The following is a 19135-nucleotide window of genomic DNA, read 5'->3' as shown; positions in this document are numbered from 1 at the left end:
CTGTTTCTCATATTACAGATGCCAGCTCTTCGTGCAGCCGGCCGGTCATCTGGAAGGCCAGTACGGGCCCTCGTCCACCTGCATCGCCTGGAAAGAGCAGGTCCACTGCAGCTCAGAGGTGAAGTCTACGATCCGGTGCCCGCCAGTGGACAGCAGCTTCCTGGCCCTGATGATCAGCGCCGTGGCCGTGCCTGACGACCTGTGCTACATCGCCAGTCAGGGCGAGGACGACTGGGACCCGGCCTACATCTTTCACCTCCACCCCACGGCCACGCTGCGCAACCTGCTGCCCTACACCGTCCGCTACCTCTTGGAGGTATACTGTAGGCCGCTGTGGCACTCTGGCGGCCCCTTTAGCCACCAAAAGAACTGTGGTTCTGGAACTGGTTTTGTTCTAGATTCATGGAACCCTAACCCAGTGACTCAGAATAGTATATGTCATGAAATAAAAACGTTGATGTAATTTTTTAAATTGTGTGACCTACAGTAGGAAAGCTTTGACGAAACTAATTATTGAAGTCACATATCACAACACTTTTCAGTCATATTGCAACAACTGCTGCTCAAGGAGTGTGTATTCCTTATTGTTTAGCCTGAGCTAACGTGTTAAGTTTCTGGTCTATAGGGGTGGGTCGCAGCTGAGATTTGCGCACGCCCTGATTGGATCTCACCGATCTGTCCGTCAGCCCTGGCCACTCCTCTCCCACCTAGTGAAGCGCTACGTCACATAATTTGGAGCGACACCCACCCGGAAGCGTTGACTCCCACTTCTAGACCAAGGCAGCCAATGCGTTCCTCCAGGCTTTCATTTTTCGCGCAGACGAAATGAAAGCCTGGGTATCGAGGCTACTTATTGTTTGACTGTCTTGTCTGTCTCTGTCCTCCAGGGGTCAGCAGAGTTCCAGGAGCTCACGGAGGGCAGCACGTCCGACATCCTCAACGCGCGGGTCTGCGGCGAGATCGTGGAGCTGGCACTCGTCCAGTACCAGGGCCGCGACTGGCAGGGCCACATGCGCCTCAACGCCGACATGCCCGAGTTCGCCGCCGTGTGCTTCACGTGCAGCTTGGACGCCAAGCTGACGGTGGACGTGAGCGTGCACGTGACGCGCGCCCACGGCTGCCTGGTGCTGTCCGTCTTCAGCCCCTACTGGATCATCAACAAGACATCCCGCGTGCTGCAGTACAAGGCGGAGGACGTCGCCGTCAAACACCCGTCCGACTACAGGGACGTCGTCCTCTTCTCCTTCAAGAAGAAGAACTACTTCAGCAAGAACAAGGTAGCCTGGCCTAGCCTGTGTGCTTCTCTGGTCTACTCTAGATGGCCGGGTGCCGGTCCAAAACATCCTATTGGTTGGTAACTCTTGAGAGTGTACAATAAAACCAAGGGTCCATTTGGTTTCATTTTACACTCTCAAGAGAAAAGATCTATAAGGGTCCATTTGGTTACCAACTTTCCATCATTAGGCTCAAGGACCACTGGTTGAGAACCACTGACTTAGAGGGTTCCAAGACACCATTCAGCTGTATTCACTTCTACTGTACACAATTACACATGGTGGTAGATATATAAGTTTATATCATTGTAAACCCAAGATTCCATTCTCTCTTCCAATGCACAAGATGAAAGTGAATGTTGCTCACATGTTTTCTGCCTGGTCTTCCAGTTGCAGCTGTGTGTGTCCACCAGCTCCTGGTCTGAAGGCTTCTCTCTGGATACAGTGGGCAGCTATGGATGTGTGAGGTGCCCTGCCAACAACATGGACTACCTGGTAACTTACTATAGCTTTAAATACAGTACACACACAATGTTGTGCATGTCTTCTTGTAAAATATACCTTAGAAAAGTAGTTATCTGTTGGTTTGTTATCATAATTGTCTGGTAGACCTGTACTCACTTTCATTTTTAAGGCTAATATATATTTGTTGCAGGTTGGATTAAGCATACAGATGAGCAGTTTCAACTTGACCAGGATTGTTACCATGAGTCCCTTTTACACTCTGGTCAACAAGTCCTCCTATGAGCTGGAGGTCGGGGAAGTCCAGAATGGAGACGCTTCCACCTGTGAGAAGTGGCATTACATCGCCTCTACTGAGGTAAATACTATACACTGTCTCAGTATTGGGTATGCTAAAACTAACATACTAAAAATGTAGGAAAATAATTACTTCTGGAAAGGCATCATTTTCAAGATGGCGTCCACGATGGCTGCTTAAAGATATTTTAGATATTTGGCATGATGTTGGGTAGGCTATGTTCATAATGCCTTTTTTAATATCTGATTTGATTACGGTTCATAACTGTGTTCTGTATGCACTCATAACACTCCAGTTGCGGTGCGATAAAAAGAAAAAAAAACAGAAATGAAAATTCCGCTGGATTATGCTGTCTATGCGGGACACAGTTTTTAGAATCGTAATATCTCGGATTCTTCTTTTTGACTCAAAACAAGATTGATTTGCGCCTCATTTCTCTAAACTATATGATTACAAAATGGTTACAAAATGTATGTATGTTTTGGTTCCGAGTGAAATAAATGACTGGGCGGCGGTCCTGGAGTACCCTTTTCAGACACCAGATCGGGGTGTCAGCGGTAAATGAGTTGTTAAGTACACGACTTGAGTAGATGTACTTGTGTTTCAGTGTCTGCCGCTGTGGCCAGAGACCAGCACGGGGAAGCTGTGTGTCCGGGTGGTGGGCTCTGAATCCAGCTCCAAGGCCTTCTACTTTGACAAGCAGGACAACGGCACCTTACTGGGCATGGGCACGGTCAGTCATTCCCTCTATTCCAAATATTATGAAGTTATAGTGTTGTTTTGACCAGTTTTTTAACCTTGTTCTTTCCTATACAGTATGGAGGCGTCATTGTTGACGTGAACACCGCGGAACATTCTACGATCATCGGCTTCACGGACTACTATGAGGGTGCTGCCCCAGCCCTCGTTATCAACCACACTCCATGGGTGACCATCAACTACAAACAGAGGTCAGTAGGGTCACCATACCAAGTCTATGGCCAGATAATGGATAATACTCATTTGTTTCTAAATACTGTGTCTTCTGCTGTGTGTTCTTCTCCACTGTCTGTCTGTCTGTGTCTGTCTACCCATCCAACCATACAGTGGTTCCTCAGTTAGCCAGGAGCTGAAGCCCGGCGAGGCCCAGCGGTTTGCTTGGGACAACCCAGCCGGGGTCCGCAAGCTGAGCTGGAGCAGCCTGGAGCACTCTGGAGAGCTGGGCCTGGTCAAGGTGGGCTGAAAAAACAGCAAACATGATTATATACAGGTTATGTCCAGTGAAGATCTTTGGTTTACAGCAGTGGTTTTCAACCCTTTTCATATCAAGGTCCATTGTTTATTCTACACAATAAGGCTAGAGAATGTAAAATAATTGTTATTTTGAGCAACGTTTGCCTGTTATCTTTCCTATGGTACCAACATCAATACAGCATGGAATTGACTAAATGTTATCCAACGACAACAACATGTTCTTTCTGAGAGGCTAAATGGTGGTCCTCTCCTCCACGTAGGACGAGTGTGGTCAGTTTGCGTACGACGGCTTGTCCCAAATCCACTGGGTGTCCTTCCTGGACGGACGGCAGAGGGTCCTGCTGTTCACGGAGGACGTGGGCGTGGTCACCAAGGCGCGGCAGGCAGAGGAAATGGAACAGTTCCAGCAGGAAGTGAATGTGTCGCTGCACTCCCTCGGACTGTCGCTCGTCAACAACACCAGCCGGCAGGAGATCGCATACATCGGCATCACCAGGTAGAGAAAACCAACTGACTAAAGCATTGTTTCATACATCGGCATCACCAGGTAGAGAAAACCAACTGACTAAAGCATTGTTTCATACATCGGCATCACCAGGTAGAGAAAACCAACTGACTAAAGCATTGTTTCATACATCGGCATCACCAGGTAGAGAAAACCAACTGACTAAAGCATTGTTTCATACATCAGCATCACCAGGTAGAGAAAACCAACTGACTAAAGCATTGTTTCATACATCGGCATCACCAGGTAGAGAAAACCAACTGACTAAAGCATTGTTTCATACATCAGCATCACCAGGTAGAGAAAACCAACTGACTAAAGCATTGTTTCATACATCGGCATCACCAGGTAGAGAAAACCAACTGACTAAAGCATTGTTTCATACATCGGCATCACCAGGTAGAGAAAACCAACTGACTAAAGCATTGTTTCATACATCGGCATCACCAGGTAGAGAAAACCAACTGACTAAAGCATTGTTTCATACATCGGCATCACCAGGTAGAGAAAACCAACTGACTAAAGCATTGTTTCCCAAACAATGGGAAAATGTTATGTGGGTCACAACTCGTTTAAAATTCTTATTTTCTTTTCCTACATATAAATAATAAATATTTCAAAAGATACATTTTGTTTTGTTTTTAACAGACAAAAAACTAATTCTATAAATTCATAATAATAATAATTCATAGTTAAAATAGCCGATCTACGGGGCACGGTGGCACAGTTGGTAGTGCTGTCGCCTCACAGCTAGAAGGACCTGGGTTCGATTCCCGCTGGGGACGCTGTGGGCACTGGCGGCGTGTTCCCTCCTCCTCGTCATCAGTGCCCATACCCGAGGCGGGGGTTGGCGATAGGGCCTTTCTGTGTGGAGTTTGCATGTTCTCCCCGTGTCCCCTAGGGTAGATACCCTCACAAAAACATGCCGTAATCCTGGTCTCTAAAACTACCTCACCCTGGCCAGCCGGGGCGCCTGATGGAAGGGAAAGGAACTGGTCGGAATAACGTGTCCCTTCCACGCGCTACGTCCGGCCGGGGAAATTCCCCTCTGTCAGGTGAAAAGAAGCAGCTTGGACTCCTCATGCATAGAAGGGGTCGGGTCACAGGCTAAAACATTTGGGAACCACCACTGCTCTAGTGTGACTGCATTTGTTCAGAGTAGACCCCGTTCCTAATCCATCATGTTGTGAACGTATGCTCAGTTCGGGTGTGGTGTGGGAGCAGAGGCCCAAGAACCGCTGGAAGCCTTTCAACCAGAAGAACATCATCATGCTGGAGGAAGCTTATCAAAGCCACATGTCACAGAAGAGCCCGCCGGACTGGGTCAAACTGGACGCTAACATAGAGGTCAGAGCAAACCACATGACTGACTGACACATACGGGTGACAGTGGCTCAGGGATAGAGTGGCCGGTAGAACAGCCGGATGGGAAAACTGTGCCCGTCCCGGGCTCCCCCAGAGTTGGTGTCGAAGCGTGCTTGAGCAAGACACTGAACCCTTAATTGTGCAGGTTGGTGCCTTACATGGTTTCCTCCGCCATTGGTGTAGGAATGTATGTGTGAATGTAATGCACAATCTATGTAAAGCGCTTTGGATAAAAGCGCTATATAAAATTGCACCATTTACCATTTACTAGAGTACTAGACAATAATGAATATATCCCTTTACACTACTAGCCTATAGGAGTACGTACTGTACCTCCCGATATCGATACCTAGGGTGCCGATTCGCAAAATTGATGCTCCGAATTTATTGCCCGACAAATACGAATCGACCTTGAGAACACCAGTTTACTACACTCAAAATAGAGGACAATGTGTCAACCAAATGGCAGTGCGAGCTTGTGCATCACATGTTGTAAATTCAACATTGGGATAGACGGTAGATTGAAAGTGAATAGACTGACGTGTTCTTGCGTTGCAGGTGAACTTTGGGAAGGTTCCCATGTTGATGAGGCGGCCCTATTCTTGTCATGTGAGGAGGAACTTTCTGTCGGGAATCCAGGTGGAGTTCAAACAGTCACCTCATCAGAGAAGCCTCCGAGCACAGCTGTACTGGTTACAGGTAACACACAACCACGCACACGACACACACACACTGTACACATTATATAAATAAATTCAATGATGATATAGTACTGAATCTGCTTGTTTGCATACTTGTGGCCCCATTTTTGGCAGTGCCTTATCCCTAAACTTCTTTGATTTTTTAAAAATATTTTAAAATTGTACAACTAGCCGATCTACATCGACACGTTGTGAGCTTGTAGATTGGCTATTTGAACTATTAAAAAAGGCAAAGATGGGCTAAGGCCCGGGGTGAGGCTACATACAGAACACTTGATTATTACACCACCGCCCTAGGGAGTCACCTGCCAAAAAAATCTACAAGCTAAAAGATATATAATTCTACAAGCTAACAAGTTTGTTCGCTTGTAGATCTATTATTTTTGGTAACCAATGATTAGACTTTATATTCCTGCTCTAGGTAACAATTTGGAATGTGTCTCTCTAGGTTGATAACCAGCTCCCTGGTGCCATATTTCCCATCGTATTCCACCCTGTGCCTCCACCAAAGACTATTGCCATGGACTCAGGTATGAATAGACCCACCCAGGCCAGCTAGCCCTGTGGTAGTGTTGTGTCAGTCATGAACAAACGGCTCGAAAGAACACTTTTTTTTGGTGAGCAAAATGAACGGTAATGAACAATCCGGTGCAAGTGCGATGCGGCGACAATTTCCGCTGGACGGCAGGGCCTGGCTTTCCCGCAGAAACAGGCAGAGGAGGAGAATGGTGTGACCGACTGAGAACGAAAAGGGAAAGGGATTATCGTTCACTCTCTGAGCGAAGTGCTGTGACCGGTCCCAGTCCGCCAGCCAAACGTTGTGTGTTCAGACAAATTCTAGAGTTTTGAATGTGTTCAGTCCCTCTGTGCTCACAACCTTTACCTCACCATTCCAAGAATTAAAAAATAATAGCTGATCTACAAGCTCACAACACGTAGTGACGCAATGTGCTGTGAGCTTGGCAATCTTCAACCTTTTCTAGGGACGGCAGGCTTAACACATTGTCTGCGATTGTATATCGGTTTATATAGGGATGCACCGAAAGGGAAATTCTTGGCCGAAACCGAATACTGAATATAGGACACAGTTGGCCGAAAACTGAATACCGAATATCCGAATATGATTAATATTATATATTTTTTCCTACCATTGCTGTCATGGCCGTACCTTAAAGCTACCTGATTTATGGCAAAATAAATGGTTATGGCAAAACTTAACTTAAATAATAATCACTATTATGGGTCCATAAAACATTTATTCAGCTCTTTTGAATGCATTAATTGCATACACTAATATTCAGTGATATATTTTCTGCCTATTCGGGCCGAAACCCAATAGGCCGAAAATGCATTTTTAGCCATTTTCTGCCGAATATTTTCTCTGTCTCTTTTCTCGAAAACTATGTCACTTGTCCGTTGTTTGCTACATTCAAATTAATTTCGTCCTCCACATAGCAGTTTATCCTTCGGTGCTTGGCCCTCTGGCTGCCATTGCAAGCCGGTATTTTTGATTAATTCTTGTGCAGCGGAGATTCAGTTGAACTCTTTGTATTGATTGGTTGACAGAGCCCAAGCCCTTCATCGATGTCTCCATCATCACCAGGTTCAATGAGCACAGCCAGGTCATGCAGTTCAAGTGAGAAAAACCTTCTCTAAATAATCACAATGTTTCAGTGTATGAACCTGTGTTTCAATTCTTGGAAATATATCATTGATACACCGTTATCACTGTAAGTTCTTACTACAGAATCTCATCAACAATGATGTTATGCAACAAGCAAAACGTTTTCCTATACTGTTGTACTTGCAGAATATCATTGTGTTTCTACTTATATTTTCCAAATCAATGATCAGGATATTACATTATAACAGCTTATTTATTACTTTATTTTATGTAAAAAAAAAAGCGTTTATATCTGTCATACGCATAATGGTATTATTGTGCGTGTGCGTGTGCGTGTGTGTGTGTGTGTGTGTGTGTGTGTGTGTGTGCGTGCGTGCGCGCGTCCACACAGGTACTTCATGGCCCTGGTGCAGGAAATGGCTGTGAAAATTGACCAGGGGTTTTTAGGAGCGGTCGTAGCTGTGTTCACCCCAGCTACTGACCCCCAGGCACACAGACAGAAGGTGAACCCTCACCTTCACATTCACACACTGGCTGACAAGCATAGAGCATCAATGACACTAATGATAACTCATCTCTTTGGTATAAAGCATGCCACAAACACTGTACTTGAAGAGCGTAAATTTATTGAAGCTTATCTCAAAATGCATTATGGAGATTACAAATCGGAGACCCTTTCATCCTATCGTGTGTGTGTGTGTGTGTGTGTGTGTGTGTGTGTGTGTGTGTGTGTGTGTGTGTGTGTGTGTGTGTGTGTGTGTGTGTGTGTCCTACAGACTAAGCTGATACAGAGAGATCTGGAGATGCTACAAGCAGAGTTGATGGAAACATCGTTGACCGACGCCTCAGGACTCAGCTTCTTTGAACACTTCCACATATCGCCTATTAAAGTAAATGTGTATGCACACACGCACACACACACACACACACACACACACACACACACACACACCCTCACGCTCTATTCATTCAGGAGGCAGTACCTTGTGCTCTTTGTCATGTAAAATGGAAACCCTCTCTGATGAATGCGGAAGACAAGAAAGGGCCAGCTGTCTGATATTGTATATTGGTTAATGAAGCACTGTTAGAAGTCCACCTTTCCCCATAATACAATTCAAGTTAATTATCTTTAATCTTGTCAGGCGTCAGCAAATTTCTTAAAATAAAGCTAAAAATTACACTTGCGTGAAGTATTTTAATGGCCACATGCCGGCTTACATCAATGTGACGGCCCTGCCCCTCTGCCTCCACTGTGACTAGCCGGCAGTCTCAGTCATAGATATTAAAAACAAATAGATGCCTCACTGGCCGCTGTAGTTCATTGGAGCGACGTGTCTCAGGAATGAAGGCAGGAAGTCAAACGGAAGTGCTGAAGGCATTTGCTGAAGGCACACTGCGTCGCTGCCCAAGTGTGGGTGTGGCCTGTGGAGTATATACAGTAGGGAGCTCTCACTCCACGGGCTTACTCTCTCTCTGTCCTGCTTGGGATGCCACCTGACCTGGCCCAAGGGCCTAACTAACCTTTTGTTTAAGTTTTGTTTTACACCATTTAATACAACACACACACAGCACTCTCCACACATCCATACACTGCAGACATTACTGATAACTGATATCCTCACATCCCACACCTCATTATTGCCCTTCTTTACTTACTTTAATTTAATATATATAATTTAAAAACGTTTATACTCTTGTGTGGACTCCCTTGTTTTGTCATACATCCCCTAGTGCATGACATCAATCATACATTTAGTGCTCTAAACAAACCTTAAAGTCCATAGACCTGGCAGTCTCTAAAAGTGCTCTAAACAAACGTTAAAAGTGGCTGCCATATGACGTAATCTTCTAAAGCCATGGACGGGCTAGCACTCCTCAAAAAACTATTAAAAGGGTAAGTATCCTTCCCGTCTGTCTTCCAGCTCCACCTGAGCCTGTCTCTGGGTTCGGGCGGAGGAGACGAGTCCAGCCAAGAGGAGATGGTGGCCATTGAGTCCCTCAACCTGCTGCTGAAGAGCATTGGAGCTACGCTGACCGACGTAGATGACCTCATCTTCAAGTAAGACCTCTGCATTCATCTGCACCTGAATGCAGTAATAAGTATATGTAATATGTATGGTTAATATTACAAACGAGATGATTGGTTAAGTCATAATATTGCCGTTCTGATAAAACCTTGGACAGCGACGTAGATTTTGAGAGAATAGACAGTTCTGTCTGACCGTAAACAAGGAAGTGAACGGCTGCGCGCATGTGCGAAACATGACGCTGAGCGCTGCAGGGCGGAGCCGCCCTGTCAAAAAATAGATTTTAGTTTTATATAATTAAAAAAGACACTAAGACGTCCCTACACGTCCTGGGCCCTCTACGGGTGTAATTATAAAGACGTGTGGAGACGTCTTGAGCACTTAAAAAGCTAAATACTATTCAGGATTTCAATTAAAATATAGCGAAAATAGCTGATCTACAAGCTAAAAAAATCATTTTCGGCTATTTTTGCTACAACAGTAATATGTAATGTGGCGCTATGGAGTGAGTGTGGAAATATAGTAGCCCTCTCCATCGTCAAAGTTACCCACCCCTGCTATGAGAGGTTCATTAACCCCCATCCATCATCGCTTGCTCTCTCTTCCTCCGTCCGTTCCCTCCTCTCATCTCTTCACTCTATCTCTCCATTTTCAGGTTGGCCTTCTTTCAGGTGGAATACCAATTCTACAGGAGAGAGAAGCTCATGTGGGCTGTGGTCCGACATTACACCGAGCAGGTACTGATGATGGTGATGATGACAATAGTCATTATTTGGGCAAGAACTCTTGAGTGTGTTCAAAGGGTTCCATTTACAGTGAAGATTGGGGTCCCAGAGATAAAATGGGGGTTCGTACTTCGTAGCCTAATGCATATCAAGCTGGGGGTCCTTTAAATGTAAACGTTTGAGAATCACTGAACTACTACCGGTATATGCTATTCTGACCCACCCACCTTCCTGTAGTTCCTGAAGCAGATGTATGTGCTGGTACTGGGCCTTGATGTGCTGGGAAATCCATTTGGACTGATCCGAGGTCTGTCCGAGGGAGTAGAGGCCTTCTTCTATGAGCCTTTCCAGGTAGAACATGAACCCTGCACGCACGCACGCACGCGCGCACACACACACACACACACACACACACACACACACACACACACACACACACAGTGGAGGAAAAAGTATGCATGTTGTACTTAAGAAAATGTATCGATGCTGCTACTCTGTTACAAGTAAATGTCCAATATTAAAAATGTACTTGGACTAAAAGTACCGAAAGTAAAAAGTACTCATTGTGCAGAATATGCCCCATTTCAAGTTTTCAAACTCTTTATTCTCACAATAATAAAAATGTACAGTAACTAGTAACTAAAGTAACTAGTAAGTAAAGTTTTACATAAACGTAGTGGTGTAAATGTGAAAGTACTGGAAATTAGAAATACTCAAGTAAAGTAAAAAAAAAAAGAAAAAGTAATTGCTACAGTACTTAAGTAAACGTACTTTTGCATTTGAACCACTTAGCAGACATTCAGAGTCAGAATGACGTGCAATGAGTGAGCAGGACTTTTCATTTGGCACTCGGTTGTTGTGCAGTTGTTGTGCAAGTTGTTCATTCATCTTCACTGTGTGTGTGTGTGTGTTTTGTTTTTTTTTCCCAGGGTGCTGTGCAGGGACCAGAGGAGTTTGCAGAGGGTTTTGCGATCGGAGTGCGCAGTCTACTTGGTCACACAGTTGGTAAAGCAGTGGTGTAGTCTACCGTTATACGCTATATACATACTTTGCAGTGCCAAAGTTTTGTGGAAAATAGCGTAAAATTTCCACCACAAGCCATGACGATGACCCCTGGTAGCCTATAGCCTATACGTGCACAGGGAATAATTATGGTATACCGTCTGAACAAACCTATGATACGGCACTGTGGTAAAGCCTAAATTATTTAAAGGAAAAGAAGTGTGCATTGTTGACATGCTCTCTATTTTCATACCTTTCAAATGTAGTCCTACACCTGCCATGTTGAGGACCAACACAGGTGTTTCCATTTGTCTGAACAGTCTGATTGGCGTAGAACTAATTCATTTTCTTGCAACACCTGTTTGGTCCTCAACATGGCAGATGTAGGACTACATAAATATACACAACAAACTGATGCAATATTTTTTTTTTTACGTCCCCTAGGTGGTGCTGCAGGCATGGTGTCCAGGATCACAGGGTCAGTGGGGAAAGGCCTGGCAGCCATCACTATGGATAAGGAGTACCAGCAGAAGCGACGTGAGGAGATGAATCGTCCACCCAAGGACTTTGGAGAGAGCCTGGCCAAGGGAGGGAAGGGCTTTCTCAAGGTGAAGCTCAACTCATTGTTTCTGAAGAGGTTGATGATGTGTGACAGAATTCTGCGGTGGAATTGTGTAAATTTCCACCGCATCTATCTTTTCCCCATGTACATATTATATATGGTATATTCATTTAGAAAAGATGTTGGAGCATGCATAAAGTGAGTGGATGTACAGTATGGATGTATGCGCTGTCGAGGCTAGAAAGTAGTTTTTTGCCACTCAGTCATTCCCACATAACTTCCGGGTGTGATGATGATGTCATGTGCATACCCTCTATTACCTGGATTTCACTGTATCCCTTTTAGGTCAATTTATCCAAAACTCATAAATACAAAAAAGGTTGGGTATCCTAACATTGTTTACCTTGTGGCAATTCCTCATCTGGTGTGTTTCTTCCCAAAAAAGTTACCGATCTACAAGCTCACAATGCGACTAAGTATGAATATAAATAAATGACCAAGTATAAATCAGGCCTTAGTATTTCCACGTCACTCTGACAGTCATCTTGTCTCTCCCCAGGGTGTCGTTGGAGGGGTGACAGGTATCGTCACCAAACCTATGGAGGGTATGTTACGCACGCACGCACGCACGCACGCACGCACGCACGCACGCACGCACGCACGCACACACACACACACACACAACCCCTCGTCTTATCTGGTTAATACATTTGAGCCTCTCCACTTTGGCTGTCTGTTAAAGACAGTGTTGGCTACCTCATGTGAAACGGACCAATTCATAAGTAAACTACTGTACATACATACAGCATGTCATACATTTTACATCAGTTAGAAAGTTAGAAATTAAGCAAGTAAAAATGTAAACCAAAACTTATATTACCGGTAGGTACAGTTGTAATAGGGTGCCCATTACTTTTGAGCACTATTGCTTTTCTGAGATATTGTGATTCTACTTAAATGTTCTTAGCTGCCTGGCATAGCGATCTGGGCAAGGCAAGCGTGTCGCAGGTTTCGAATCCCGAACCCGACAAACATAGCTGCATGTCACTACCCGTCTCTATCTACCCATTTCCTGTCGATCTACTGTATGTTATCAATAAAGGGGCCGGCGGTGGCTCAGGGGTAGAGTGGCTGGATGGTGAGGTTGCCAGTTCGAATCCGGGCTCCCACAGAGTTGCTGTCGAAGTGTCCTTGAGCAAGACACTGAACCCCTAATTGCATACTGTAAAGTTTGAGAACCACATGGTCTAATCCCCCAATGCGTTTCGCTCCAGGTGCGAAGAAGGAGGGTGCCGCTGGCTTCTTCAAAGGCATAGGGAAGGGTCTGGTGGGTGTGGTAGCCCGCCCGACCGGGGGGATCGTCGACATGGCCTCAAGCACCTTCCAGGGCATTCAGAGGTAGGAGGCTGGATATTCAATTTGTAGTGCTTTTGACATTGTCATTTTGATTTTGGCACTTTGTGGTTATATTGAAATACTTTGCACTGTGTTTTGTGTGAATCTGTTGTTTACCTCAGTAAATGTATTCTGTTGGGTTTTTTTGTACATTGTTGCTGTCTGACGGAAACCATGTATCACCATGTCTCAAATGTTAGTTTTTTCATAAATTATTGCCCTATACGAGTATACGTCATACAAAAGTGCGCCACAAAAGTATAAAAATGGCTGATCTACAAGCTCACAATGGGTCGCGATGCGAGTGTGACGCCTTGTGAGCTTGTAGATCAGAGATTTTGCTTTTTTTATAATAATATAATAATGTTTTGGATATACAAGGTTTTCACCTGACAGTGATGACATACCCAGAGTAATCTAGTAAGAGAGTAGCGACACGCTTTGATCTTGCCACAAAGCAGGGTGCTATGGTACCAAACATTGGAACTATCCCATTGAGATAGAATGAGCACTTCCACATTCCATTGTTACAATGGGAGTCTACGCTAGTGTCGCCACTCTCTCACTATATTACTCTGGACATATCGTAGCGTTTAACATTAATGCTTATCGTGTTGTGTGCTTAATGTGTCTGTGTGCTGGCCATAACCATGTTCTATCTCTTTGTGTTTTTTTACTCTTGTGCGCCGCTGACTAATGTTTCCATTCTGTTTTCATACTTTTTGTCTCATAAGTTAATACCTGGGATTGTTGATTTGTTTAGTTGTGTGAGTATTTGAGCACATTAAAACAGCACTCCTCAGTCATTAGATGTAGTTTAATGAGCAACAAGGTTGACTTTGCTCAGTAATTTAAATGGAAAGATTTTCAACATACTAATAGTGTTTCTTCTAGGCTAGCATTCGATACAGTGATGATGGTATTTGAGTGATGACGTATTCATTTTTAGATCATTACTGTTATGATCATGCTGCAGGTGTTCTTGTTTGACATTTTATTATGATAAGAGCTCTATTTTTTTTCTGGCAAGCACGGGCCATTGGGACATACAGTAATAGTGAATAGCAAAACCATAGGTAGAAGTGTTCTTTTATCAAAGCCACCAAAGTTGCTTGTGAAAAAGTATTAATTGTGTCTCCTCCTTCTATTTACCTTTACTAGGGTATTTGATACAATGTCAAACAGCCTTTAGAGTATTCGTCATTAATTATCATGGTTAATTATATCCAAAGGAACGTAATAATATAGCAAGACAGCAGCAATTGACTATATTCACATACCGGCCATTTTACTCTCGCACAATATTTGCAGATTTGGAAGAAATGCCACTCTGGGTGGCTCTTAGTTTAAAGCCAAATTCCAATAACCAAAATATCGGCCACTCGCTCACTCACACTCGCTCACTCCAGCATGGTGGTGTTACGGTGAAATTGGTGTCCTGCTGAAATATGTGACAATCGTGTAGACGTCACATAATGTCAGTGTCTGAATGCAAATCGTTGCAGTTTGTTCATCATTCAAGAGTTCATTTTGGCCACAAATCCACAAGATGGTAACATATTTCGGCAGTTCACCAATTTCACTCAGTGAGTGAGTGGCCGAGATTTGGGGTATTGGAATTTGGCTTTAGTATGACTTACGTGCAAAATGGCTGCTGTGGGAATATGGTGAATTCAAGGGGCCAAGCACCAAAGGAGAAACTGCAAAACGTAGTGGATGAAATACTTTACAAATCAGTGAACACATAGGACGGTCCTGCTGTAAATGGCATTCCCGAAACAACTAGACACCACTCACAAAATGTAGTAGTCTATCATTCTTGATATTTAATGTGAAATGTTATTTACATTTATTGTTTTGTTGCTTATTTTAACTAACAATAATTCCACGATACTTCTGTTTATCTTCCGTTTATTTTGTATCTTTATTCTGTGACTGGCTACCGCTGAATGCAACTGAACTGACTGTATACATTAATGGATTCAAACATTTATTTTCGTCTCAAGAAAATGAACCCAGCAAAAGAGGACACATCTGTGTACAGTAGCCTCTTTGGTGCATTGGCCCCCTAAACGTTTGATTCATTCTATTCTCATTTTAGGCCTGAAGGCAATGACAACTAGAAAAGGTGAGAAGGTGTGTAGTTTTGCACCATGCACTCTGCATACAGCATCTCTCACTTGAGAGGTTAAATTGGTAAGACTGAGGAGAGCTGCTTTGAATTAAACTTGGGAAGCTGTCTGATCATGGTTGTGCTAGTTTCTGCTAGGCTACAGTATGCTTGCATGTTGTTTCCCTTGCAGGTAGCCCAGGAATGGGTAAGTCTCTGCATTGTGTTGAGAGTGAAACCATCCATTGTCATACTGTGTGATGCACATGTATAATTGGGACTGGGAAAAACGAGATTGGATTAATTCCCTACCTACACTCACCCATCCGTCATTTTAACTATGCTACTGACCACATGTACCTTGTCCCCCTGTACGCCCCTGTCCCTTGCTGCAGCATTGTGACATTAAACTTGCCTACACCCTAAGGAAAGACCAGAGCTTCTGTCTACTGTACAATTCGACAAGCCCTGCTAAAAAAGGGGGATATAGCATTTTCAACTCACCAATGTCTTGTCTTTATAAATGTTCAATATATGTTAATGGCATATATTGACGAGACATGTTATCGTAACTATAATGTTGAGAAGCATGTGCATTGTCCTATTTTATTCAGAAATGTTGTGAAAGCCTTTTTTGTGTTTAGTACAGATGTTATGAGAAGATAATACCGTATTTCCAAATAGTAGCCCAGGTGTTTTATTAGGCAAAATCGTTTTGGACCCCGGGCGTTTAAAAGGAACCAGACGTCTATTTGCAGTAGGCTTTTATTTATTTTTTAAATTAATTGTAACCATTATTTGGTTACAATTCCAATTAGGCTGAAGAAACTGCAAATAATAGCCCTGGCTTTTATTTGGTGTTGGATGGGGTGTTTAATATGCAAAATTGTGTCAGAAAGAAAATTGTGCTTTTAAAAAGAACCGGGTGGCTATTTGAGGCAGGGCTGCTATTTGGAAATTTACAGCATTTGATGGCCTGGCCATGCATCTGTTCTCTCCTCTGGGTCTGGCTGACTGACTGAAAGAGCGCACGGCACTGCCATGAACACAGTTTGGCGTGCTTCTAACCACAACCATTAAGACCAAGCTGAAACGTTTCAGCTGAGCACAAAACAATTTCGTCCACTATAGCTATTCGCTACACTCACCAGCAGTTGAGACGAATAACAGTTTAAAGTCCACACTAATTATCCATAATATATAAATGATGGATACGGGGTCAGGACAGATAGGCCTTTTCGGGGAGGGGTCAGAATAAATTATGGACTTTATTCGTCTCAACTGCTTATTCAATCCCCAGATCACCTGCCACACAACATTGTAGCAGGCAGTGGTGTATAACAAATACATGTACCTAAGTACTGTATTTAAGTACAATTTTGTGGTACTTTTACTTTAGTGGAGTATTTCCAATTTTCAGTAGGTTTTACTTCTACTCCACTACATCTAAGAGGCAAATAATATGCATTGATAACTTGTGAAACGGGACCTTCTGCCTAATGAGTACTGTCTAATTTTGTAAGTAAATTTAGAATTCCGGACTTTTACTTGTAACAGAGTATCTAATCTATAAATGCACCAAGTCTCTGTACGTAAATACGTTTGTACGTCTGTAATCCATTCCACGCTACCTGAGAACCGTTCGCCCCACCAATTTAAAATTTGACACACACGTGTTCCACAGCCCCAAAGGGAGTGCGGTGCCCGGTGTCGAGTCCGTTGTGTAGCCGGTTGTCCAGAACCAGCACAAAATGCAGTCCAATTTGCTTTACGGTACAATAAAAAGGAACAATATATATTTTGAGTAATTATGTAATTAAGAAGAAATAAAACAATAGTACATGGATTTTATGCTGCGACCAACTCTCAGTTAAATTTGCATAGTTGGAATGTTCTTACAGACCATATGATACATTTTAACCTTTTAAATACATTTAGAACCATCGTAAAATGTTAAAGTGTTGCGTGCCCTCTCAGCCAATCAGGACACAGGGTTCTATCCATCAGTTGGTTGGTTTTGTAATATAGCAGCACTTGAACATTTGGGACCTGCCGACAAGCCAGATAGAGTGGCTTATACGTCTACCCTGGCATTAAACACCATTACATTAATAACAGATAGAGTGGCTTATACGTCTACCCTGGCATTAAACACCATTACATTAATAACAAGCCAGATAGAGTGGCTTATACGTCTACCCTGGCATTAAACACCATTACATTAATAACAAGCCAGATAGAGTGGCTTATACGTCTACCCTGGCATTAAACACCATTACATTGATAACAGTGGTGGAAAGTAACCAAGTACATTTACTTAAGTACTGTACTTGATTGATTGATTGATTGAAATCTTTATTAACAGTTTGCAGAATTACAGTACATTTCAAGCACAAACTCAATACAAAGACTGTTAACTGTGAGTGGACGACCCAATTAAGCCTTACACTTGTTTACAACAGGGTCCACATTGTTCAATTCATCAAAACATTTAGAGACAAACAAATAGACACTTCTATGTAGTTAAAGAACAGAACAGGAATTCATCATATAGGAAGCGAAAAGGGAAAAAAAGTATATATACAGTGAGGGGAACAGGGGGATAAAAGAAAAGAAAACGAAAGACAGAGTGTAGGGCGCCTGCACACAACACCATGCGTTGATGCCATGTGTGCATATGTGCAGGCACCCAACACCACGTCCATACAAAAACATAGTACAATCCATAGTACAAAGACAGAGTGTAGGGCGCCTGCACACAACACCATGCGTTGATGCCATGTGTGCATATGTGCAGGCACCCAACACCACGTCCATACAAAAACATAGTACAATCCAGATACAAATTCAGCTTTTACAGAGGCCAGTTTCGAATTGCAGCCATCCGTAGGTGCCCTTTGAGAGCAGTTTTGAAGGAGCCAAGGGATTCACATGTCTTAATGACTGTTGGTAGGGCGTTCCACATTTTGGTCGCATAGGAGCGAAAAGAATTTAGTCCCTTGTTTGTGCCGAATCTGGGTTGTACATGGTTTGTTGCACTCCCTCTGGTGTTGTGGGTGTACTTACGTACAATTTCGGGGGGGGGGGGGGTTGTACTTTACTTGAGTATTTCATACTTCTTCTACTCAACTTTAGTAGTTACTTTGTAGATTTTGATTATTACAAAACATACATTAACCACTTCAGCCCTATATACTGTACATTTTGGTATTTGAAAATAGCCTATCTACAAGCTCACAATGTGTCGCATCGGGATTTTTATACATTTGAAAACTTAAACTGGGACATTCTGCATAATGATTATAATTACGGAGAGTAAGTATTTCTATATTGATTATTTTACTTAAGTAAAACGTTTGAATACTTTTTCCACCACTGATTACAATAATACAATTACTAATTACTTAACTACTGTCAGGTCCAAGGCAGGTTCAAATGCAGCTACGCAGATTAGGTACTGTAACTTCCATACCACTCCACCATTCTCTTGCTTTCCATCCCCACATCTCACCAACACACTGATCTTGCTCCCAAACCAACTGCCAAAATGCCCATTGGTGAAAAGCATTAACTCCACTGACGTCCATGAAGAGCCATGTTTCATACACCGTAATACTCATTCCTAATGCACTGAAAATTACCCAGTCCATTCTGCGTAACCTGACAAACTTACTGTTTCATGCTTTCACTGTAGAGGTAATATTGCAAGGTGAGATATGGCAACTCAGCACATTATGATGCAACTCGAACCCCCCCCCCCCCCCCCCCCCTGTTTTCGATCATGGTAATGGCGGAAACCTTTTTGTTTTGTTCATTTCTGGGCTGGCATTGTTCTGTTCAGAATGGAGAATG

General features: G+C 43.3%; 2 protein-coding genes across 6 annotated transcripts in view; one reads left to right on the top strand and one right to left on the bottom strand.

Moving 5' to 3' along the window:
• The window catches only part of adgrg1 (adhesion G protein-coupled receptor G1), a 361835-nt gene that overhangs the window by 206439 nt on the left and 136261 nt on the right, over positions 1–19135 (bottom strand). The gene's annotated exons all lie outside the window — the stretch shown is intronic.
• Positions 1–19135, top strand: part of vps13c (vacuolar protein sorting 13 homolog C) — a 102671-nt gene that overhangs the window by 75611 nt on the left and 7925 nt on the right. For all 5 annotated transcript variants that reach the window (XM_080764931.1, XM_080764929.1, XM_080764930.1 and 2 more), the window contains 21 exons: positions 19–316; positions 888–1277; positions 1665–1769; positions 1930–2094; positions 2642–2767; positions 2851–2984; positions 3121–3247; positions 3528–3763; positions 4975–5119; positions 5696–5836; positions 6287–6368; positions 7405–7474; positions 7854–7965; positions 8239–8352; positions 9385–9521; positions 10145–10226; positions 10452–10565; positions 11144–11219; positions 11661–11824; positions 12338–12383; positions 13053–13176. In XM_080764931.1, coding sequence (XP_080621057.1) covers positions 19–316; positions 888–1277; positions 1665–1769; positions 1930–2094; positions 2642–2767; positions 2851–2984; positions 3121–3247; positions 3528–3763; positions 4975–5119; positions 5696–5836; positions 6287–6368; positions 7405–7474; positions 7854–7965; positions 8239–8352; positions 9385–9521; positions 10145–10226; positions 10452–10565; positions 11144–11219; positions 11661–11824; positions 12338–12383; positions 13053–13176 — 2988 coding nt within the window. The remainder of the gene's footprint in view (positions 1–18; positions 317–887; positions 1278–1664; positions 1770–1929; positions 2095–2641; positions 2768–2850; positions 2985–3120; positions 3248–3527; positions 3764–4974; positions 5120–5695; positions 5837–6286; positions 6369–7404; positions 7475–7853; positions 7966–8238; positions 8353–9384; positions 9522–10144; positions 10227–10451; positions 10566–11143; positions 11220–11660; positions 11825–12337; positions 12384–13052; positions 13177–19135) is intronic.

The sequence above is a fragment of the Protomyctophum bolini genome (genome assembly GCF_963924005.1).
Source record: "Protomyctophum bolini genome assembly, chromosome: 1".
NCBI lineage: Eukaryota > Metazoa > Chordata > Actinopteri > Myctophiformes > Myctophidae > Protomyctophum > Protomyctophum bolini.
This window is presented reverse-complemented; position numbering and strand designations above follow the sequence as displayed.